The sequence below is a fragment of the Musca domestica genome, unplaced genomic scaffold (genome assembly GCF_030504385.1).
Source record: "Musca domestica strain aabys unplaced genomic scaffold, Musca_domestica.polishedcontigs.V.1.1 4, whole genome shotgun sequence".
NCBI lineage: Eukaryota > Metazoa > Arthropoda > Insecta > Diptera > Muscidae > Musca > Musca domestica.
Window position 1 is genome coordinate 28839738 of NW_026712328.1, and position 24993 is coordinate 28864730.

The 24993-nt window shown below is 37.4% G+C and overlaps 1 protein-coding gene across 1 annotated transcript; it reads left to right on the forward strand.

Moving 5' to 3' along the window:
* Nucleotides 1–671: 671 nt before the first annotated feature.
* On the forward strand, nucleotides 672–21608 carry LOC131804171 (plasma membrane calcium-transporting ATPase 1-like). Its single transcript, XM_059126653.1, has 14 exons — nucleotides 672–1211; nucleotides 12143–12470; nucleotides 12531–12725; nucleotides 12796–13082; nucleotides 13167–13368; nucleotides 15161–15516; nucleotides 15592–15834; nucleotides 15901–16142; nucleotides 16210–16654; nucleotides 20361–20448; nucleotides 20522–20835; nucleotides 20901–21099; nucleotides 21164–21375; nucleotides 21441–21608. The coding sequence occupies exons 2-14, from the start codon at nucleotides 12314–12316 to the stop codon at nucleotides 21594–21596; spliced, it is 3096 nt and encodes a 1031-aa protein (XP_058982636.1). The 5' UTR covers nucleotides 672–1211; nucleotides 12143–12313; the 3' UTR covers nucleotides 21597–21608.
* The last annotated feature ends 3385 nt before the right edge of the window (nucleotides 21609–24993 follow it).

The window sequence follows — 24993 nt, forward strand, 5'->3', positions numbered from 1 at the left end:
GTTTCGGGAAGTTTTTATGAACATTTTTAAGTTCCTTCCAAATGGTGAAGGGCATTAAAAATTCGACCCAGCCGAACTTAGCTTCTTTTTTACTTGTTTCGATATCATAGATGGAAAATCGGTTATCATAGTTTTGGAACAGACCAACTGTTTTCCATGATTGCCAATATTTAATATATAAAATTAAATACCTCAAAAAACACAGTTTAGGGAAAACACATTTTAAGTTATCGATAGAAATTTGGTTTTTCGAATTCAAGTTGAAGTACTAAAATTTTTAGGAAGTTCAATATGCAGTTTTGTTAAATTAAGTCAAGATCCAAGTAAAAAAACGGTGACTCCTTGATGTCTGCAGGTATCAACATGAAAGAATTGTAGTAAAATAAAGTAAGATTCGTAGAATACGCAATTCAGATTTTTTTTTTTTTATTTATAACACTTTTGGTAGATGTGCGAGAGCGATATGGGCAACTGCTACATTGAGCAAATGTGGCGTCTGATAGCGCCTTTAGATTACTTGGCCCTATGATATAAAATCGATTACAAAAAGTCTACTTTGCGATTTTCAACACAAGCAAACATCGGCTTCGACTTTACACCTCGATTAATCGAAAGTCGACTTAAGTATCCCTGAATACCACCAAATATTGATTTTATTTTATTCCAAAATCGAAAGGATAAGCTAGAAGAAAAATCAATAGAAAAGAACGGGAAAGTTTTAAAAAAATTTATTTTGTGTGTGTTAAAAAACACATTGAACGCAAACACACACGCACTTTAATCGATACATTCCTTATTTTGTCGGTCGCAATTCAAATTACAAAAGAAAACGCGAGTGTTTCCGTTTTTTTTTTTTCTTTTCGTTTTCGTGTGAAAACTTGGAGGAGGTGTTGGTGTTGTAACAACTTGGCAAAGAAGAAAAAATTGTGTATGGAAAATATACACATTTACATGGAATGAGGAGAAAAAATTCATTAGCAATTGAAAGCTAAAATAGAATCAATATCCAAACGACATTGTATTCTAAATAAACGAAAACGAAACTGAAGGCAACAACAACGTCGCGTTTTAAATGGATGTAGATAGTGAAACTCCATTTAAAAATGAATGATTGAATTGATTTTGTTTGGAGAAGGCATTTTTCTTCTTGCAACGACAATAAAGAAAATACAGCTGAAAGTGTCTTCCTCGCATAACAGCTGACGTATTGGGTATGTACTACCAGAAAGAAAAAAATTATAAAAAATTGGATCTTAAAGTTTTTTTTCGCCTTGATGAGGATATTCTCACAAAAAAATATAGCTATAATAAATGTGTGTTTCCTTTGGTTGGAAAAGAAAATACCTTTACATGCTTCCTTGGGTACATAACTATGTGTGTTTATATTGGCTTGTATGTGAAGGTATTTAAATAATACATCACATAGACGGAAATGAGGGTTGGGGTGTTTTTCAATTCTATTTTATGTTGCATATTGAAGAAGATGATAAGGTAGGTGGTTGTAGGTAAGTGGGTTGATGGGTGGTTGCTATACCCGCAACATAACAAACCCAATATTGGTAGAGATCGAATACGGTTGATATGTTTTTCACCTTTTCGTTTATTATTGATTTTTGTTGTTTGTTTGCCCACAACCACTCTTACACAAATGTTGATATTCCGCCACAAGAAAAAAAAATCAAAACAAGGAAGTACAAAATATTTGGTTATATAACAGTTTGTACCCTACACAACACACACATGAGTGTGGGTACTGTGTGTTGAAACAAGGATGAAAGATTTGGTAGGAGATGAGGATAATTATACTGAAATAAGTAGGTATAATGACATGTGTCTATAAATACCTCCATTAGGTTTGTCATTTTGGTTGGCATCTCCTTAAACTAAAGCTATAGACATAAACTAGGTATTCGATATTTTGTCCGCAAAATTTATTTTGTTTTGAAAATAAGAATATAATTATCTAATTTTACTTCATTTGCTTTATTGAAATAAGTCAACTTGGACTTAAGGGAATATGCTCGGTTCATTTCTACCGCAGGTGGTTATTTTTAACCTAATTAAGGGAGAGTAATTTTTTCGTGGGGCAAATACCCGGTTATTTGACCCGAAAGTCCGAATACAACATCCGGTTATACAAAACTGTTATCATATGATGGGGTTATTGGAACCGATTCCGGAGTAATGCAAGAAAATTGATATTTTTATACTTTATACTTTTATATAATTATATATATCCCTATACTTTTTGAAAAACCCCTACTCGAAAATGGACCCGTTATGGTGTGCTACATTATAGCTTATATTCTTGCCTTTCCAAAATGGTATCATATGTGCTGATATCTCTTATGGTTTCATATTTGTGATGCAAATCATGAATTTAGGATTTTCCACATCAATCTAAGCATTAGGCCGGTGCTTGAAATTTTCTCCTCTGGGGCATGCTCAACACCAACAAGGATGATAGAATTGGTATGAGTATAATTATACTGAAATAAGTAGGTATAATGACCTCCATTTAGGTATAATACCTCCATAAGGTTTGTCATTTTGGTTGGCATCTCCTTAAAGCTATAGACATAAACTAGATATTCGTATTTTGTCCGCAAAATTTATTTTGTTTTGAAAATAGGAAAATAATAATCTAATTTTACTTGATTTATAGGTTTGCTTTAGATTTAGATTTGAAAATTTTTATGTAAACATTCCAAATTAGTTTTTCGAAAAATTTGTACGAGTTACGCTTCTCAATACGTTGAATAACTAAAAACAATTATACATAGTTATATCCATGGTATAATGATATCAAGGTAGGGCTATGATACCATATGATTTCAATTTTTTATTTTCTTGGCTTAATATGTCACCTTTATTTGTTTATATATGTGTTTTCTTTTCAATAACAAAAAAATTGTCCAGAAAACATTCAAATTCGGATGTTTTCAAAATGTTTATTTCATCGTATGCATCGACAACATCTAGAGTTTTTGTAGCGAAATAATCCTTTAGAGATATATAGAACCTGGTTTTGAAAAGAAGTGTTGACCTTTCATTAAGTTTTCGCGGTTTTCAATTATTTATTCAAAATTAATGCAACAAGTTGTTTGATTTTGTTATTGTTTTGATACTATTTCTGACATTACAAGCCAAACAGGTAGACCTCTATACTTGCAATTTTTTCAAAGTTGACCTACCTTCTCTTCATTGTACCATGGTTATATCTACAATTAAAAGTAAAACCGCGATTTAAGCCAGTTTTGATATGTACAACTATTTCATAAATGTACCAACCTAATTATAATACTAAAATGGCATCTCATACAAGAGAAAGTCCATACTTAAATCTTCTTTGCATAGTGATGAAAATTGCCATCATACCAAATATCGTCGAAAATTTATATGAAAGGAAAAGTTTACCTTGTGTTTATCGTATCTGGAAGTCTTCTAACAATAAGCCAATTCAACTGACAGTAAATCTTTCTTGAAGTTTATAATCTACAGGGTGAAATAAAAAAAAAACTGCAACAAAGTCAAACGCCATATTTTTTTACATTTCATTTCATTTATTTTCATACAATTCAATATAAATAAGCCAACATGGCCAAAATCTTATATTAACAAACAACAGTATAAAAACAGCCAATAACTATATTAATCTAAAAAAAAACTAAATAAATAACAAAAATAATCAACGAATAGTAATATATATACAAAAATATAATAATAATTTAAATTTAGTAGCAATTTAGTAATTAGACCCTCAGACACAACAACTGAAAGCAAAAAAATTCGGATAGAATTTTTAGATAGAATAAGTTTAGATTTATTCGAATTGGTCACCTTTGGCACAAATTATGGCCTTCAAACGACCAATGAAACCGTCACATGCTGCACTAATGTTGCCCTGCGGTATTTTGGCCTATTCCCGGTGAAGCGATTGCTTGAGGTGATCGACACTTTGGTATTTTTTAGTGCCAACATTGCTTTCCAACATAGTTTAGATTTGTTCGAATTGGTTACCTTAGGCACAAATTATGGCTTTCAAACGGCCAATAAAACCGTCATACGCTGCCCGAATGTTGCCCTGCGGTATTTTGGCCCATTCCCGGTGAAGCGCTTGCTTGAGGTGATCGACACTTTGGTATTTTTTAGTGCCAACATTGGAAATGAAGCGAGGAACCTCATTTTGTAACCATTCATGGCTGGCGCGTGCTGAGTTCTGCTGGAATGTCCAAGGTTTGCGGGCAAAATGTTTGTGTGCCCAAGGCTTTAATACACCCTCCAGAATATTTTCGCGATAATATTCGGCATTAATTCTGATGCCACGGTCGATTAATACGAGCGGAGAACGACCATCGGCTGTGATGGCGGCCCACACCATCACCATAGCCGGCGCTTGAGTTCTGGTGGCCAACCAAGGTACACATTTTTAGCTGACCTCTTTGCCAAGTAAACACGATTATTTTGTTTGTTTACAAGCTGCTGGACAACGAATGTTTTCACATCGGGGAAAACCAAATTCGACAGTTCACCACGTTCGGCCAAGCGAAGCAACTCTTTAGCTCTTTTGAGTCTATTTTGCATCAGTTGCGGTGTAAGTTCTTGCACTTTTTGGAATTTCAATGGCTTTACCCCGAGCTCATTTGCCGAATGGAATTTTGCGATATGTTCAGCTCACGAGCCATTTTTCAACCACTGCCACGAGGGTTTCGATCAAGTCGCTTTCTTACTTTTCGGACTATTTCTGCTTATGTTGCTGTTTTCTACCGTCAACTTGCTTCACGTCGGGCTACGCTACCAGTATCACGGTAACGAGCGATTGTACGAGACACAAAAGATTTATTCACATTTAAATGCTGGAGTGCTCTAATAATAGCCACATGTGGTTTACAGCTAAATATCAAGAAATCACACTATCACGCTTGAATTCCATCACGAATAACTTTTCTATCTGGAAAATTCTCACCCAAATGCTTTTGTACGCTTGTAAACAATATAATGAGATGTCACTGGAATAATTTTAACAGCTGTCGGTCGAGTGGCTTAGAAATGACAGCAGTCTGAAGTTGGTTGTAGTTTTTTCATTTATAATACACTACACAAAGAATTTTAGCTGCTCCAGAGAAAAGTTCTATAAATAGTGATTAACATTTACCTAAGACGAACGACTTAAATATGCATTTTGTGTTCAACTTCAGCCACGTTTCACACACTCCAATAACATCCAAGAATCGATTTTAATTCATTAAATTTAGCTAAGTTTGCTTATGGTTATTTTAAGCTATTTTAAATTTATTTTCCAAAGGTTTAAAAATGAACTTTAGGCAAAAGTTTCTGCCAATTGCAGGATCGAAATTTAAGTCAAAAGTTGGGAGTCAACTAACAATCAAGATATTACCATAAATACTCATTAACATTTTAAGTTACAGCTACTCGAATTTCATCAAAATCAATAAATTTATTTAAAATTACAAGATCAACAATTCAAAACATTATGAAATATAAACAATATTTCATTTTAGTCGACGTCCCGACTTATAAATGCCCCTTATGTTTTGGTTATATGGAATTGTCAATGTGTTTCAAATTTCGAAGAATGATTTTAATATTTTTTTTTAAATTTTCGAACTCTGGGTTTATTTTTGATTTTAAAGCTTTAACATTCTTGCTTTGCATTCTATTAACCGGAGTAAAATTCAGTTGGTTTTCGTCCTTGTTTGAAACGTTATGAAATAAAGGGTGTTTTTTTTAAGCTCGATAGAACTTGAAATTGTAAAAAATAACACAAATCAAATCAATTTTTTTTATTCGAAAGATCAATACGTGACATTAACATTTGAAAATGATTTCGGGAAGTGCATTCTGGACATCCAATTTTGGCACTTTATCGAGCACTGCTTTCCATATGTCACGAATAACACGAACAATGTTGGCCTCAAGGCGTCAATTGTTGCTGGTTTATCAGCATAAACCAGTGCCTTTACGTAGCCCCACAGGAAATAATCGAGAGGTGTTAAATCGCCCGACCTTGGAGGCCAATTGACAGGCCCACTTCTCGAAATCAACTTATCGCCAAATTTTGATTTCAATAGGTCGATGGTTCCGTTCGCCGTATGGCACGTAGCGCCATCCTGTTGAAACCACATCTCCTCCGGATCAATGTGTCATCCATATTTTAAAACAAAAAATCATTGTTCATGGTGCGGTAACGCGAAGAAATAAGGTCCGATGATGCCACTAGCGTGAAAACGGCACCATTCGGTGCATTTTTCTGTATGTAGGGTCTCTTGTGGATTGGTCTCACTCCATATGCGGCAATTTTGCTTATTAACAAACCCGTTAAGCCAAAAATGCGCCTCATCGCTGAACACAATTTTGCCTAGAGCCTAATTTTCAAAATAAATTTGGATAATTTCGTAGCGTACGTACGTACGTAGCGTACACCATACGGTGCATTTTTCTGGATGTAGGGTCTCTTGTGGATTGGTCTCACTCCATATGAGGCAATTTTGCTTATTAACAAACCCGTTAAGCCAAAAATGCGCCTCATCGCTGAACACAATTTTGCCTAGAGCCTGATTGTCAAAATAATTTTGGATAACTTCCTAGCGTTGTTCAAGCGTGAGTCTATTCATGATGATTTGTCAGAGTATACTGAAACAAATAAAAAAAAGTTTCATCAAAATTTATTTTTTTTTTGTGTTACTTTTTACTATTTAAAGTTCTATCTAGCTTAAAAAACATCCTTTATATCTTCACGGTCATCGATTTTGAGATACGTTTCAAATTTGCTTTAGAATTAAATTGTGGCCTTTCATTAGAATCCTTTGTAAAAATAATTAAATACAACTTGAGGCCTCTTTGCATTTGTGAGGTAGAGGCTCGAAATATATATCACAGAATGTATGAAAACAACGATAACATCTGGCCTATCGTTGTCATATTTTGTTAAGTGGATCAGACACAACATGCCTTACAAGATGACACAGAAAATGTTTAATGTGCAATTTCATCTAAATGATGTTACATACAACAAATGGATATATCTGTCATTATATTTATCCTTCCCCCCTGTCCTATCCTTTGTTGTGACATACACTCCAATATGTCCTTTAAAAGTTTAATTAAATTTACCGTCATTTATAGCCTGTGTCCATACAAAAATATATTTTCCTACTACTAAATTTGTGTATGTATGTGTGTACAATTTGGATGGCTGGCATGTTGTTACTGTATTTTAGCCAAAGCCAAATAATATATTTTAGGACATTAAACTTTTGTAAATATTTCATAAGCTGTAAGCTTTTGTTGTTGTTGTTGCTTCTGCTGTTGTTGTTTCTTGTATATTTGTCTATAAACAAAGGCTTAAACTGGAGCAGACGAATAATATATTTTTTGTGTGTTTTGTGTTTGCTTTTGTATTCATCTTGCATGTGTATACCTACCCACATGTACATATGTATATTCACATGTTCATTGTACTCTTATTTGAGTTCTTATCATGCTGTGTTACGAACAATTCGTATACGTTTTAATATCGATGTAAAATACCTTTTGTTAAGAAAACGCATTCCTAAGCATTTAAAAAAGGATTTTTGCTGACACCAACCTTTTCTTGACAAATTCAATGGACTTGTGTTCATATTTTTGTAGGACTTTTTCTTCAAACTAATCAAGGAGAAGCACAGTAATTATCTACATGTCAGAATTATTCAAATTCACGAATTGTTTAAACGACAGAAAACACGTGACACATCATACAAATATTGCTCCATTTTGATTCCCAAATATGTTTTCTATTTTTGTTGGGATTGGATAAAGGATTTATCTACCGATTGAGTTACAATAATTCACTTATGCAATCAAACGACTTTGTAAATACCTCCGGCTGACAGTATGCCCACAAAATTGTTGTCCTCATTTTATTCGCCAGCCAGCCAGCCAAGCCAACATACTCGCCACCTACTACATATTCATCCATATCACAACAATCAATATCTTCCACCCTCCCTGTCCCTTTTAATGTATTCTAGATTTGACATTGTCGTTCTCATTTATGGTGATGGCCTTATGTTCAAAACACTTGGACAAGAAGAAAATGAACTGTCTCTGTTTTTTAGGCTTTATGTTCTGTGTTCGTTCCTACATTGTTGAGACAAGGAATTATTTTGCATTTGACAAGTTCATTTGTTGTCTGCATGCAGTGTTGTTTCTGTTGTAACAATTCATAATAAACAAGCAACGTACGTTAAGATTGAGGGCGAAATTTCCATTATATCTGGCAGCAGAGTTATGGAAAATGTGTCAATGGTTCAATACAAAAATGCATAAAAAAGTGATGTGCTGCATATCTTGTCGTCTTCATATATCATTTATCAGCTAAAAATATGATACATATCAAATTGATTCTATGAATTTTTGTTACATCATGCACAAAATAATCAAAAAGATCACAAAATGTGGGTACATCAGACTGCTGTCACTTCCAAGCCACTCGTCCGACAGCTGTTAAAATTATTCCAGTGGCAGCTTATTGTATTATTTACAAGCGTACAAAAGCATTTTGCTGAGAATTTTCCAGAAAAAAAGTTATTCGTGATAGAATTCAAGCGATTTGTGATTTCTTTATATTTGGCTGGAAAACCACAAGTGACTATCGTTAGAGCACTCCAGCATTTAAATGTGAATAAACCTTTTGTGTCTCGTACCATATCCCGTTACCATGATACTGGTAGCGTAGCCCGACGTCATGGAAGTGGACGGAAGAAAACAGCAACATCAGCAGAAATGGTTCGAAACGTAAAGAAGCGACTTTATCGATATACGTGTCACAGTGGCCGAAAAAAGGGTCGTGAGCTTAACATATCGCAAAATTCCATTCGGCAAATATTGAAAAATGAGCTGGGGATAAAGCCATTGAAATTCCAAAAAGTGCAAGAGCTTACACCGCAACATAAAGAAAATAGACTCAAAAGAGCTAAATAGTTGCTTCGCTTGGCCGAAAGTGGTGAACTGCCGAATTTGGTTTTCTTCGATGAGAAAGCATTCGTTGTCCAGCAGTTTGTAAACAAACAAAATTATCGTGTTTTCTTGCCAAAGAGGTCAGCTAAAAATGTACACCTTCGGTTAACCACCAGAACTCAAGCGGCGGCCCTGGTGATGGTGTGGGCCGCCATAACAGCCGATGGTCGCTCTCCGCTCGAATTAATCGAATGTGGCAACAGAATAAATGCTAAATATAATCGCGAAAATATTCTGGAGGGTGTAATAAAGCCTTGGGCACGAAAACATTCTGGACATTCCAACAGGGCTCAGCACCATCGCACTCAGCACGCGCCACCCAAGAATTGTTAAAAAATGAGGTTCCTCGCTTCATTTCCAGCACACAATGGCCACCAAAATCTCCGGATACCATTCTGTTGGACTATTGTATCTGGAGTATTTTGGAAAGCAGTGTTGGCACTAAAAAATACTAAAGTGTCGACCACCTCAAGCAAGCGCTTCGCCGTGAACGGGCCAAAATATCGCAGAGCATCATTCGGGCAGCGTGTGACGGTTCCATTGCCGGTTTGAAGGCCATAATTCGTGCCAAAGGTTCCCAACTGTGGAAATTGTGATTTTCGTTCGCATTGATTTACCTAAAGATGCGCTGCTGAACTGCACTTCCCTGGGCAAAGTGTGACTAGATTTCCCAGCTTTGCAAAATATAAGTCAACGTTACCTCCTTCCATAGATTGGCGACGAAAGCTTTAAACTTTTCTTTCAAGATGGCGGATCGAACGGGCTTGGCCCTGAAATAGTTTGTTATCCTTTCTATGAGTCACATATTATCAGCTGTATGTCTTGGGGCAGGTGTTAATGATTGCTTACTATCTCTAGACCAGAGTTTGTCCACTTACCATCATCCTGTTTTATAGGTAGGATTTCCTTCCATAGCAGTTCATTGGACACGAATGGATTAACAAGATTCCTACTGTCCCTATCTACTATCTACCGAAACCACAGCCAAGGGAACGGGCTTGGAATAATTAGCGGGTAAAGAAGACCCTGTTGAACTTAAGCTTGAATCAATCATAGCTTCAACGAAGAGCATTTGTGATAGCATTCACAGTTCTATCAACATCAATGTTTGATTGCAGATCTCGAGGATCGTATTTTAAATCTTGCATATGAAACTTGTATTTGCCTCAGTCCGGTCTTCGTGGATACCAATAAGATCTCTGTTTGATTTCGCAAGTAGCCACTTGAAATAATGTCATTGTGTGATCTGATAAAGAGCATTTTTGGAAGACATCTATCCAGTTGCTAACAGCAGAGTCGTCCATATTGCAGAGGTTTATGTCAATGACCTCCCCCTTACCCATATTCGAAGGTTATTATTAAGAATAACATTGAATACTGACTCACCTCTTACATTTTTGTAGCTGCTTCCACAGTGGAAGATATGGGTATTTACGTCACATCCTAGGATAATGTCGCATGTACTGCCCATTTCTTTTAACATGTCCAGGACATCTCTGTGTGGTGATCCGGGCCTTCGTATGGCATATACAGAGTGAGATAAAAAACTGCAACAAAGTCAAACGCCATAATTTTTACATTTGTTTTAAATTTCTTTGAATGAAAGCAACAAATGTCGGAAATAGCATCAAATTTTAGAATAAGTTTAGATTTGTTGGAATTGGTCACCTTTGGCACGAATTATGGCTTTCAAACGGCCAATGAATGTTGTTCTGCGGTATATTGGCCCATTTCCGGCGAAGCGCTTGCTTGAGGTTATCGACACTTTGCTATTTTTTAGTGCCAACCTTGCTTTCCAAAACACAATAGTCCAACGGACTGTTATCCGGAGATTTTGGTGGCCATTTTGGGCTGGAAATGAGGCAAGAAACCTCATTTTGTAACAATTCTTGGGTGGCGCGTGCTGAGTGCGATGGTGCTGAGTCCTGTTGGAATGTCCAAGGTCTGCAGCCAAAATGTTTGCGTGCCCAAGGCTTTAATACACCCTTCAGAATAATCGATGCCACGGTCGATTAATACGAGCGGAGAGCGACCATCGGCTGTTATGGCGGCCCACACCATAACCATGGCCGGTCCTTGAGTTCTGGTGGCCAACCAAAGATACACATTTTTAGTTGACCTCTTTGGCAAGTAAACACGATCATTTTATTTGTTTATAAACTGCTGGACAACGAATGTTTTTTCACCGGAGAAACCTAAATTCGACACTTCACCACTTTCGGTCTTTTGAGTCTATTTTCTTTCTGTTGCGGTGTAAGTTCTTGCTCTTCTTGGAATTTCAATGGCTTTACTCCGAGCTCATTTTTCAATATTTGTCGAATGGAATATTGCTATATGTTCAGATCACGAGCCATTTTTCGGCCACAGCGACGCACAGTTTCGATCAAGTCGCTTCCTTACTTTTCGAACCATTTCTGCTGATGTTGCTGTTTTCTTCCGTCCACTTCCTTGACGTCGGGCTACGCTACCAGTATCACGGTAACGAGCGATTTTACGAAACACAAGATTTATTCACATTTAAGTGCTGGAGTTCTATAAAGAAATCACACTATCACGCTTGAATTCCATCACGAATAACTTTTTTTCTGGAAAATTCTCAACAATATGCTTTTGTATGCTTGTAAACAATATAATGGGCTGTCACTGGAATAATTTTAATAGCTGTCGGACGAGTGGTTTAGAAATGACAGCAGTCTGGAGTTAATTGCAGTTTTTTCATTTCACCCTGTAGATGGAGGACATCAGTAGTGGTTTGGCATTGCTACTTCATCCAGTGAAAACCTATTTTTTTGTAGAGAACTTGATATATTTTTTTACAAAAATTCTTTAAACCAAGTAAAAAACGCTTTGTCGAATTCACAGCAATTTACCCCCACAAATTTATCTATTAAGCAGGCACATCTTTTATTTATACAATTGATTTTATTTTATACTCAAATTTGAATATTTTGTAATTTTTTTAAACGCCAAACTAAGTGACATGAATCGACATGATCTCTATATCCATATACCTTACATTCGTTATAACTGAGAGATGCATTTTCAATTCAATTTATTTTCAATTCAAATTTATTGAGTCTTTGTGTTTAACACTCCAAAAAATATATTTTTTTCGTTTCAGATCCAAAACCATTTTGAGGAAGCTTGTCAAGAGGAGATATTCAAGATTGCGACCTACAATTCCATAACGATCTGAGAGATCGTCAACAATTCCGAAAGGAATCAAAAACAAACAAAAAACAAATCCAAATACATAGTATTAGTTTAATGTTACATTTTTAAGATTTAACAAATGGCAACTATAGATGGAAGACCGGCGCAATATGGGATATCTCTTAAGCAATTGCGAGAGCTCATGGAGCATCGAGGTCATGAGGGTGTTACCAGAGTTCAGGAAGTGGGTGGAGTAGTAGAGATATGCAATAAACTCTATACGAATCCCAATGATGGTAACTATTAAGGAAATTTTACCTATATAAAAATACATTTGTTTTGTTCATCATCGAAAGGTATCAGTGGATCGCATCGTGACGTCTCACATCGGCGTGAAACATTTGGCTCCAATGTTATACCGCCAAAGCCGCCTAAAACATTCTTAACACTAGTCTGGGAAGCATTGCAAGATGTTACCCTTATAATTTTAGAAGTAGCTTCCCTAGTTTCCCTTGGCCTATCATTTTATTCACCAACCGACGATGATGCTCGTAAGTATTTGAAAAGGTGTGGACTTGAATGGATGTGTACATAATTTTGTTTCCTTTTTTTTCCCATTAGCTGTTTTGGAGGAAGAAGAAGATCATTATGCTTGGATTGAAGGTGCTGCCATCTTAGTTTCTGTTATAGTTGTAGTATTGGTAACAGCCTTCAATGACTACTCAAAAGAACGCCAGTTTCGTGGCCTACAGAGCCGCATCGAAGGTGAACATAAATTTTCCATAATACGCGGCGGTGAAGTATGTCAAATTAGTGTAGGCGATATTGTTGTTGGCGACATTGCTCAAATTAAATATGGCGATCTTTTGCCAGCCGATGGAATACTCATACAAAGTAATGATTTAAAGGTAAGCATGTTTTTTTGGAATTAATGGAAAATACACTTTTTGGAATAATGCTGTATTTTTCTATGTGTGTGTGTATATATATAGGTAGATGAATCATCTTTAACTGGTGAATCGGATCACGTTAAAAAGGGCATTGATCACGATCCCATGGTCTTATCGGGTACTCATGTTATGGAGGGTAGTGGCAAAATGGTTGTTACTGCAGTCGGTGTAAATTCGCAAGCTGGTATCATATTTACACTATTGGGCGCCACCGACGAGGAGGAAGATGCTCCAAAACCAAAAGGTAATGAAAACGATTCAATATAAAGGGATATGAATATTTTGAAAGAATGATAGAAAAAATTTCTAAGGACCCTTTTAAAGATTTAAAACTGCCTTTCAAAAGATAAAATACTTTTTTAATTAACAAATGATGATTGATAGATGATTATTCAATTCAAATTGAGACTTTTTTAAACACGTAAATGGACAATTTTGAATTGAATTTTTGTAAAACTATAACGTTTAGTTTTAATATCTAAAGGTTTTTCAGCGACTTACTTTACTGTTAAGTTAGTGTTTTCTAAAACTAAATGTGTATTTCGTGTTTGCTTCCGCCACTACAACGTTTAAGGGCATGTCTCATCTTATGTATGTTATTCAATTTTTCCTTTTTCGGAAAGAATAACAGGAAAATGTTTACCCTTTACTCCAACTTCTTAGTTCATTTACTGAGGAGGGTATTAATGAAACCATTACACAATGGACATATTTTTTTGTCCAAAACTATTTCAATGCCTCCATATGTAAGCCCTAGAAACCAAATTTCAGAATTCTGTCTCTGTCCCAACAATTAACGCCGCATTTTCTGGCATTTTACACTTTTCGTACGTTCATAGTACGCATTTCCCAGACTACCTGCTTCTCCCAAATAATTATTGGTGCAACAATGACATCATATCAAATTTCAGCTCTATTCCCTCACTCAATACTAAATACAGGGTGAAATAATAGAACACTGCAACAAAGTCAAAAGCCACAATTTATAAATTTTTTTAAATTTTATTTAATTAAACAAAAGCCAAAAAATTCGGAAATATCATCAAATTTTAGAATAAATTTAGATTTGTTCGAATTGGTCACCTTTGGCACGAATTATGGCATTCAAACGACCAATGGAATTGTGACACGCTGGCCGAATGTTGCTCTGCGGTATTTTGGCCCATTCTCGGCGAAGAGCTTGCTTGAGGTGATCGACACTTTGGTATTTTTTAGTGCCAACCCTGCTTTCCAAAATACTCCAAACACAAAAGTCCAACGAACTCAAGCTTCGGTCATGGTGATGGTGTGGGCCGCCATAACAGCCGTGGCATCAGAATAAATGCCGAATATTATCGCGGAATTATTCTGGAGGGTGTATTAAAGCCTTGGACACGCAAACATTTTGGCCGCAGATCTTAGACATTCCTACAGGACTCAGCACCATCGCACTCAGCACACGCCACCCATGAATGGTAATAACATGAGGTTCCTCGCTTCATTTCTATCGCACAATGGCCACCAAAATCTCCGGATACCAATCCGTTGGACTATTGTGTCTGGAGTATTTTGGAAAACAAGGTTGGCACTAAAAAATACCCAAGTGTCGATCATCTCAAGCAAGCGCTTCGCCGGTAATGGGCCAAAATACCACAGAGCTACCTTCGGGCAGCGTGTGACGGTTTCATTCGTGCCAAAGGTGACCAATTCGAACAAATCTAAACTTATTCTAAAATTTGATTCTATTTCCGACATTCTTTGCTTTCATTCGATTAAATTAAAAAAAAATATATAAAAATTATGCCATTTGACTTTGTTGCAGTTTTTTTTATATCACCCTATAGATAGGAGATTTGTCCCACAAATAGATAGCCTTCAAACACAGTAATTTTAAAAGAAAAAACCCTAAAGACTTCTCTTATATACAAACTACCCCTTTAGGAGCTCACTTTATTTCTACCGGTTGTGAATTTGTTTCTCCAAAAACATACCACAGCCTTTATTCCACTAAAATTCCATTCTACTTACTCCTAACTTTGTATTTTCTTCCTTTGCAGAACATAAGGGCGGGTCCGATGGCATTAAATCCGATTCCGATGGCAATCATGTCCAGGCCTCATCTTCTGGCGCGGCTGCTGAGTCTGGAAAGAAGGATAAATCTGTTTTACAAGCCAAGCTTACAAAATTGGCCATACAAATTGGTTATGCCGGTTCAACAATTGCTGTTATAACTGTTATTATACTCATCATACAATTCTGCATTAAAACCTTTGTCATCGATGAGAAGCCCTGGAAAAATACATATGCCAATAATTTTGTTAAACATTTAATTATTGGTGTCACAGTATTAGTGGTTGCTGTACCCGAGGGTTTGCCATTGGCTGTGACCTTGTCATTGGCCTACTCGGTTAAGGTATGCCAATGAGAAATTGATCATTCACAATGGGGCCATATAATAACTTTAAAATATCTTCTTTGTTACTTTCAGAAAATGATGAAAGACAACAATTTGGTGCGCCATTTAGATGCATGCGAAACTATGGGTAATGCCACTGCCATTTGTTCTGATAAAACAGGTACCTTAACCACAAATCGTATGACTGTTGTACAATCATATATCTGTGAAAAGTTATGCAAAGTATTACCAAGGCTTAACGACATTCCCAAACATGTTGCCAACTTAATAACACAAGGCATTTCTGTCAATTCAGCTTATACTTCCAATATCTTGGTAAAAACAATATTTGACTCCATATATTTGAAATAATATGAATTTATTTGTTTTGCCATCCAATAGCCAGGTGCTAATCCGGAAGACTTGCCAACACAGGTGGGCAACAAAACAGAATGTGCTCTTTTGGGTTTTGTTCAAGGATTGGGTGTGAAATACCAAAAGATACGCGATGAAATCACCGAAGATAAGTTTACACGGGTATACACATTCAATTCGGTGCGCAAGAGTATGGGTACAGTCATACCACGACCCGATGGTGGTTATCGTCTCTATAGTAAAGGTGCTTCAGAAATTATGTTGAAAAAGTAATGCATTCGACCGTTTCCCATAGAAAGCCTATTTTAAAAGTTTTTTTTTTTACTTCTGCTTTAGATGTGCCTTTATTTATGGTCATGATGGGGTTTTGGAAAAATTCACACGCGACATGCAAGAACGTTTAATACGTGAAGTTATTGAGCCGATGGCATGTGATGGCTTACGTACAATTTCGGTGGCATATCGCGATTTTGTACCCGGACCAGCGGCCGCGAATGAAGTGCATATTGACGGCGAACCCGATTGGGATGATGAAGAGGGTATTATGTCGAATCTCACTTGTTTATGTGTCGTTGGCATTGAAGATCCCGTACGACCCGAAGTACCCGATGCCATACGCAAATGTCAACGTGCTGGTATTACGGTGCGAATGGTGACTGGTGATAATGTTAATACGGCAAGATCTATTGCAACAAAATGCGGTATTTTGAAACCAAATGACGATTTTCTTATATTGGAGGGACGTGAGTTCAATCGACGCATTCGCGATAGCAATGGCGATGTAAGTATATGAGATGTTGCATTAATTCTTTGCTCCATTTTCTGTCCTCTAAGTCGGCAATGGGAAAATGTTAAGTTAAAAAGGTACATATCTCAAAATTCGTTTTTGGCGTTATAGCTGTTTATCATCAGAATTTTCACATGTGATTCGAAAATTATCCATCAGCATTTTTAAAATACCACAAAATGTTATACAGTAATGTATAAATTATTAGATTAAGTTAGACAATTTAGACGTTATGAATTTTATTTATCAAATTCAACACAAGTCAAACCTTGCAACGGATTGGGAAGCCTATAATGCAGACTTTAAAAGGTATAAAGGAGAGATAAAACGCGCCAAGGAGAATTCTGTGAGACAACAGAAGGAGTCAACACAGCAGCCCAATTCCACGGCAGCGGGTTCTACGATACCGGATTTACCCGAAACCACAACATCCCAGTTTCGGCCAGCGACTACCAACCCAGTATGTACATGTTTGTATTTGTTTATTTTTCTGCATTCGGAGCAGCATATTACGGAATGCTTGCACCGGATTTTATTGGTCCGTGCCGAGATTGAGGAAACGTCATCCACCACAGATCTGTTTCAGTGCGATGTAATGAATGTAAGAATGGGTGCACTTCAAGAACTGTTCCGGACTAAGGCGTTTGCGAGACTACAGCGAAAGGGATTATGTTGCGACGTGCTGCAATAACGTAGTCCCCAGCGAGTCCACTTTTTCGTCGTCCTCATCAGAGGCGTCGTCGGAGTATGGAACTTGTTATGGTTACCACCTTATGCGGTACTGTGGTGGGTATCCAGCTGCTCAGGGGAGCTTTTTACTCAGGGTCGGTTCCAACCCTGACACCAACAGTCCAAGGGACCTAACAATTAAAAAAAGGGGACATATTACAACATCAAAACAAACAAAAATACAAACACTACATACACCGGTGACAAGGGTGCTTGGTGGAAGTTGCACCCACACTTGTTATGGTTACCACCACAGTACCGCATAAGGTGGTAACCATAACAAACTCCACCGCAGTTTCCAGAACAGCAACCAACACCGCAGCATCTAACGCCACATGTTGCTGTTCCAACTCCGTATTCTGCATCGTTCTTGCAATTCAATTGCAACGGACTCCGAGGCAAAATAGATGAGATAGTGGAATTTGTGAATCGAAGGAATATTAAGATCACAGAGGTGCAGGAAACCAATCTGAATGAAGATTGCAGCCTACAACGTTGTTAGAAGTGGAGGTGGGGGATTAGAGGGGATTAGCGCTGGCAGAGCAGATTGACTGTTCCACATTCTGCACGGTTAGAGAGGATGGAGGAGAATGTCACAGTTCGCCAGACTTTAACATAGTGTCACCCCGTCTGGTAAATTACGTGACTTGGCAACCCGTCATTTCTCTTGGCTAAGACCATCTCCCGATATTCGTCTCCATAAGCAGGTTGCCCGATTTCATAACCTCTGAACGCCTCATTTTCCTTAACTATTAGAAAGCTCACTGGTCAGAGTTCAGAGAATTCACCAACCGCCCCTTCAGAGAACTGCCCAACCCTTCTGACGTTCGGGTAGCAGAAAGCATTTTCCGAAACATCATCAAAGCTGCAGCCGCTCGCCATATACCTGCTGGTCGAGTACCCGAGATAAGAGCAAACTTCCCAGCAAAGGCAGCGGGATAAGCAAACGACCGTGATGATCTCTGTCGTACCAACACTACTGATCCTAGAATCAGTGTTTTGACAGTAGAAGTCAACCGGTTGGCACAGGAGCATAAGAGAAAAAAGTGGCTAAACCATATGAAGTGTTGCAACATTGGAACCGATATGAGTAAGCTGTGTAACGTTTGGGTAACGTTTAAATCACTCTCGAACCCTGGAAAAAAGGATAATAGGACCCCAGCCACTTTTGTGACTGATCCGAAGAGGTGCGCGGAATATTTTAATCGACAACAATTGTCGAACACCCCGAGAACGACAGGGCGAAGCGAAGAGTACTACGTCGTATCAGATCTCTTCCCGCCTAGGAGGAACCACCACAGTTTACGATGGGCGATGTTGCAAATGTCACCCGCAACGCTAAGTCATCTAAAGCGTTGGGCCCGGACGGAATCTCAATGGTAATGCTTAACCAGGATACGCCGGGGGACGAGTACTTAACGAAAGTTCTCAATTTGTCTCTAAATTCCACATAGTGCCTAAAGCCTGGAAAACTGGCCGGATGGTCCGGCTACTGAAGCCAGGCAAGGGTGTCAGTAAAGGCGAATCGTACAGGCCGACTTCGCTTCTGTCGCCAGTAGGTAATACTCTTGAAGCTTTACTCCTCCCCAGCATTAGAGGAAGTTATCCAGTCGTCAACCATCAGCACGGATTCCGTCCACAACATAGTACTACAACAGCATTACACGCCATTTTCACACATATTAGTAGAGGATTGAAACAGAACAATCCGTGTGACAGAACAGTGTTTGTAGCCCTTAACCTATCAAAGGCATTAGATGCCATCAATCATGCCATACTGTTTGAGGACGTGCAGAGAAGAACCACCCTCCGGCCAAGTTTGAAACGTTGGATAATCAACTATATGTGTGGACGCCAGTCGTACGTGAAATTCCGAAATAAGAAGTCCAAAGCCCGTAGAGTGAAACAGGGAGTTCCTCATGGTGGGGTGATATCTTCGGATCTGTTTAACCTTTCCGGAATTCCTCGTCCTCCAGACGGCATAGAGATTGTAACGTATGCGGATGATTGTACGATCGTGGCGTCGGGCCCATGGTCGATGACATATGTGAGCTTCTCGCTTCTCGCGAAGCTAGCCGCATACTTCCACGCGAGGAATATGAAAATATCCGCCACGAAATCAACGGCCACACATCACATGGTCTGCGGAGATGAGAACACAGTTGAATGTGAAGGTGGAAGAGAATTTAATACCGACCACGAACTACCCAAGGTTCTAGGGGTCACATTCAACAGCATGTTCAAGTCGTCCGTGCAAGCCACAGCTATCTGCGACAAGATGAAAAGTAGGAACAGGGTCCTCAAGGCGTTAGCCGGCAGCACTTGGGGTGCGGGCAAGGGAACCAAGTTGACCTCTTAAAACGCGATAAGTCGGTCTGTGGTCAGCTAGGCGGCTCCAATGTGGTGTGCGAATACTAGTGGAAGCATAGCCAGACGTACCAGAACGCCGTCCTGAGAACTGCGACAGGGTGCCTTCTCATGACCTACATGAGGAGGCGAAAGTCCTTCCCTAACGTCAGCATAATCATATACTTTCGTTGCAGTACCTGCTTGGGTGTTACCGTGAGAGTCATCCGAACCATCATATGGTGGATACAACTCCCCCACCTAGGCGTGCCAGAAAGGGCATACACGATCAAAAGAGAGAGCCTCTATGCCCCCATGTAATGGTACCTTCCGATATTCGGTATTTTGAGGATTTTTGCCACATTTTTCCACGGATTTGTCTGAAAATTGATATTCGTAGGCCATAATGGGTTCTAGCTCCGGCGGCAGAACATTGAATACTTATCCCAATTGTCTTACTGGTATTTGTAGTTTAAAGTGGAAAACATTTGAATTCAGATACTTTTATTTAAATATTTTTTATTACCCTAAGGTGGAGGGTATACAAAGTTTGGCCCGGCCGAACTTAATGTTTTTTTTTTTTACTTTTTGATTTTATTTTTTTTGTTTCTTTCCTTTCTCACAGGTTCAGCAACATTTGCTAGATAAAGTTTGGCCAAGATTGCGTGTTCTAGCTCGATCTTCACCTACTGATAAATATACTCTTGTTAAAGGTAAGCAACTCCATACAAAGTCTTTCCTTCCTTTTCTTTATTATAAAAACGTGATTTAACCTCTCAACGACAGGCATTATTGATAGTTCCATAAGCGATAGTCGTGAAGTTGTTGCCGTAACCGGAGATGGTACCAATGATGGTCCAGCCCTGAAGAAGGCTGATGTTGGATTTGCCATGGGAATTGCTGGCACCGATGTGGCCAAAGAAGCTTCCGATATTATATTGACCGATGATAATTTCAGCAGTATTGTTAAGGCCGTTATGTGGGGTCGTAATGTTTACGATTCCATAGCCAAATTCTTGCAATTTCAACTAACAGTTAACGTTGTGGCCGTTGTTGTTGCATTCATTGGTGCCTGTGCTGTCCAGGACTCTCCATTAAAGGTGAATGTCTGAGTCGCATTAATATCGTTCATTGCTTTAACATTCTCCATGTGATTTTATTGCAGGCAGTACAAATGTTATGGGTCAACTTAATTATGGACACACTGGCCTCTTTGGCTTTGGCCACCGAATTGCCAACACCTGATCTATTGTTACGCAAGCCATATGGGCGTACAAAACCCCTGATTTCACCCATTATGATGAAGAATATTTTGGGCCAAGCCTTTTATCAATTAATTATTATATTTGGATTGTTATTTGCCGGTAAGTTTTGCCCCACAAAAATCTAGTTTGAAAAGATTTTGCTACAATTGAAAATTTATTGCAGGCGATTGGATACTGGACATTGAATCGGGTCGTGGCCAAGATTTGAATGCGGGACCAACACAGCATTTTACAATTATATTCAATGCATTTGTTATGATGATTATGTTTAATGAAATTAACGCTCGTAAAATCCATGGCCAGCGAAATGTTGTTGAGGGTATCTTTACCAATCCAATTTTCTACACCATTTGGATTGGTACAATGATTTCTCAAGTATGTTGAAAATCCTAAATTTTAATTGAAAAAATATGATTTCCTTCTTCCTATTTTTCATCCAGGTCGTCATAATACAATATGGTAAAATGGCATTCTCCACAAAAGCCTTATCGCTCGATCAATGGCTGTGGTGTGTATTCTTCGGCCTTGGTACTTTAGTGTGGGGACAAGTGATTACCACGGTGCCTACGAAAATATTACCAAAATGTTTGTCGTGAGCAAAATAATAAAGGAAACCAAACCAAACCAAACCAAACCAACAACTATGACAAGAAGATATCACACTCAACAAGAAAAGAAAACAACAACAAACAACATCCATCACTCATTTATAGACCTGAAAAGTATCACAAAAATTAAAACAACAACTACAAATAAACCAAAAAAATTAGAAATTAGATGAAAATAAAAAAAAAAAACACACATTCACCCCACTCAAACCCACACAACAATTACTACACCCCACATTATTACCATGAAGAAAAAAAGTACTATAAAATTCCACACCTCATCTTATCCATTAACAAAAACAAAACCAAAAAAAGAGAAATGTTCAAAAAGAAAACCAAAAAGAAAAGAATTTATTTATATTTAGAAAAACAAAACGTATTATTTCGAATGTTTCCCCTCTCATGTGTTGACAAATAGTAGTGGCAACTAAAGTTGAAAAGTATGAATAAAAATTAGTATTTTATTTCAGAAGAAGTTACAAGAAAAAAAAAAAAAAAAACAAAACAACAACCATCTTGGTGTTTTTATTGGAAATGGAAAGTTTTTTTTTCACATTGTCTTGCTATGTTTTGGACAAATGAATATGCAGCACTTACAGAACTTAGACAATTGAATTATATGCTGATATATGGTAAATGTGGGGAAATAGGGGAATAAAGGTAAGAAAATTGTAAATAAGTAACACTATATAGCCAAAATATTTGTGAATGGCTTTAGGAAAAACAGCGTGACTTGAATGGTGGATGTATCAATGTCATTTATGAATCAACTATGGTTGAGTCCTCGTCTAAGTTTGTCCTGAGGATCTAAAATACATTTGGGATCTTCATCTACAAAGCAAATTGTATTAAATCCAATTGGAATTCTCATACCTAAATGGCTGCTGTACAGAAAATTTATAGCGAATTCAGAAAAAATACTAAATTTTTCGAAAAAAAGATCGATGATAAAAACCTTGGTCCAGAGATTCCCCAAAAATATGAAGTTTGGGCTAAGGATTCAAAATATTTTTGGTGTTTTAATTTACAAATCAAATATTTACAAATACAATTGAACCAAGTTAAAAAGCAGTTGGTTCGGCTGGGCAGTAACTTTGAATACCCTCAACCATTTGGAACGAATTTGGAAATTTTCAAAAAATAAAAATCCGTTAAAAATTCTGTTAAAATCTTAAAAATACCGGAATATAGCCGTTATATTGGGGTCTATGCGACATGGACCTACATAGGCATTGTTTGTTATAAGCCACTACCACATTATAACGGGTATAATGTAGCATCTTCAAATAACGTATATAGGGAGGTACAGTTATATCGGAGCTATACGAAGACCTGAACCTACATATACACTTTATTGTGACAGGCTGTAGCATCCATTACGAACTTCAAATACGACATTTCAAAAAATTTCGGTGAGTGTTGTACCTAAAATCGTCAAAATACCGAATTTGAAATTTGAAACTACTCAGGTGAATAATGACGCAAAAATTATCAAAATACCGATATTGAGAGGGGCTATACGAAGACGTGGACCTGCACAGACAATTTTCTGTCCTAGGCTGTAGTAGCCATTTCGAACTTCAAATTCCAAATTTGAAACAATTCCGGTGAATAATGTCGGTAAAATCATCAAAATACCGAATATGGGAAGGTACCGTTATATGGGGGCTATATGAAAAACGTGGACCTACATGACGCATTTGCGAACTTAACCTGCCTACTGGCAAAATTTAAGCCTTCTATCTCATTCGTGATTACAACAGACCGACCGACAGTGCTAAATCGACTTAGAATTTTACGCTGATCAAGAATATATATACTTTGTTGGGTCTGACATGAGTATTTCAAGGAGTTACAAACGGAATGACAATGGTGGAGGGTATAAAACAAATATAATCAAATTGATGATAAAAATCGTTGTTTCAGAGATGCACCAAAATTATTAGGAACGACCTGAAGATCCAAAATATCAATTTCAATTGGAATTTCTTATACCCCAATGGCTGTTGTACAGGGTAGTACCAACTTCAGACTGCTGTCATTTCTAAGCCACTCGTCCGACAACTGTTAAAATTATTTCAGTGACAGCTCATTGCATTGTTTACAAGCGCACAAAAGCGTTTTGTTGAAAATTTTTCCAAAAAAAAAAATTATTCGTGATGGAATTCAAGCTTGATAGTGTGATTTCTTTATAGAGATAGAGCACTCCAGTATTTAAAAGTGAATAAATCTTTTGTGTCTCGTACCATCGCTCGTAACCGTGATTATGGTACTGGTAGCGTAGCTCGAAGTCAAGGAAGTGGACGAGAGAAAACAGCAACATCATCAGAAACAAACAAATGATCGTGTTCAATTGCCAAAAAGGTCAGCTGAAAATATATATCTTCTGTTGGCCACCAGAACTCAAGTGAGGGCCGCCATAACAGCCGATGGTCGCTCTCCGCTCGTATTAATCGACCGTGTTATCAGAAAAATGCCGAATATTATCGCGATAATATTCTGGAGGATGTATTAAAGCCTTGGCCGCAGACCTTGGACATTCAAAAAGCACTCAGCACCATCGCACTCAGCACGCGCCACCCAAGAATGGTTACAAAATGAGGTTCCTCCCTTTATTTCCAGAGCACAATGGCCACCAAAATCTCCGGATACCAATCCGTTGGACTATGTGTCTGGAGTATTTTGGAAAGCAAGGTTGGCACTAAAAATACCAAGTGTCGATCACCTCAAGTAAGTGCTTCCATTCAAAAAAAAATTTAAAAAAAATGTAAAATTATGGCGTCTGGCTTTGTTGCATTTTTTTATGTCACCTTGTACTTTTAAAAATTTAGTTTCACTGAAATTAAAACAAGATTTTTTTTGTTGAAATCATACGCATTTATTTGTTTTTTTTTTTTTTTCTTTGTAAATAGAAAGTACACGTATTTCCTGTTGGCATTTAGAAACAAAAAAAAAATCAAGAGTATATAATAAAAATCATAACATAATTTAGTTTTCTTTTATCAAATTTATAACATTCTAAATTGCAATTAACGAACTTTGTGGCTGTGTAGTAGGGTTCTGTACAAAAAAGAGGTATGAAGAACTCAAAGACTTTTGCTGTTTGAACAAGGAGCGAGAGAGAGAGGAAAAATAACTTATGTTTTTTTTTTGTTTGTTTATAATCTAACAATTTTTTGGAGCAATAAAAGAGGTTAACTAAAAATGGTGTTTGCCTTGTTGTTTTTTTTTTTTCTAATTTTTAAACAAACTTTAGTTAATACAATTTAAAACTTAAAAAAATCTATACATTACAAACTAATATCAAGGTTTTGTTATCAACAGTTAATTCATGTTAGCCTTGGGGAGTAGTTGCAAGAGCTCACAAAAAGACTAACAAAATTCA

What these genes read in the sequence shown, in the direction of transcription:
- LOC131804171 (XM_059126653.1), top strand. Translation starts at nt 12,314, where the DNA reads ATGGCAACTATAGATGGAAGACCGGCGCAATATGGGATATCTCTTAAG. An exon ending in TACAAAGTAATGATTTAAAG is followed by an intron (nt 13,083 to 13,166) that starts GTAAGCATGTTT and finishes GTATATATATAG; the next exon opens with GTAGATGAATCATCTTTAAC. An exon ending in CTTATACTTCCAATATCTTG is followed by an intron (nt 15,835 to 15,900) that starts GTAAAAACAATA and finishes GCCATCCAATAG; the next exon opens with CCAGGTGCTAATCCGGAAGA.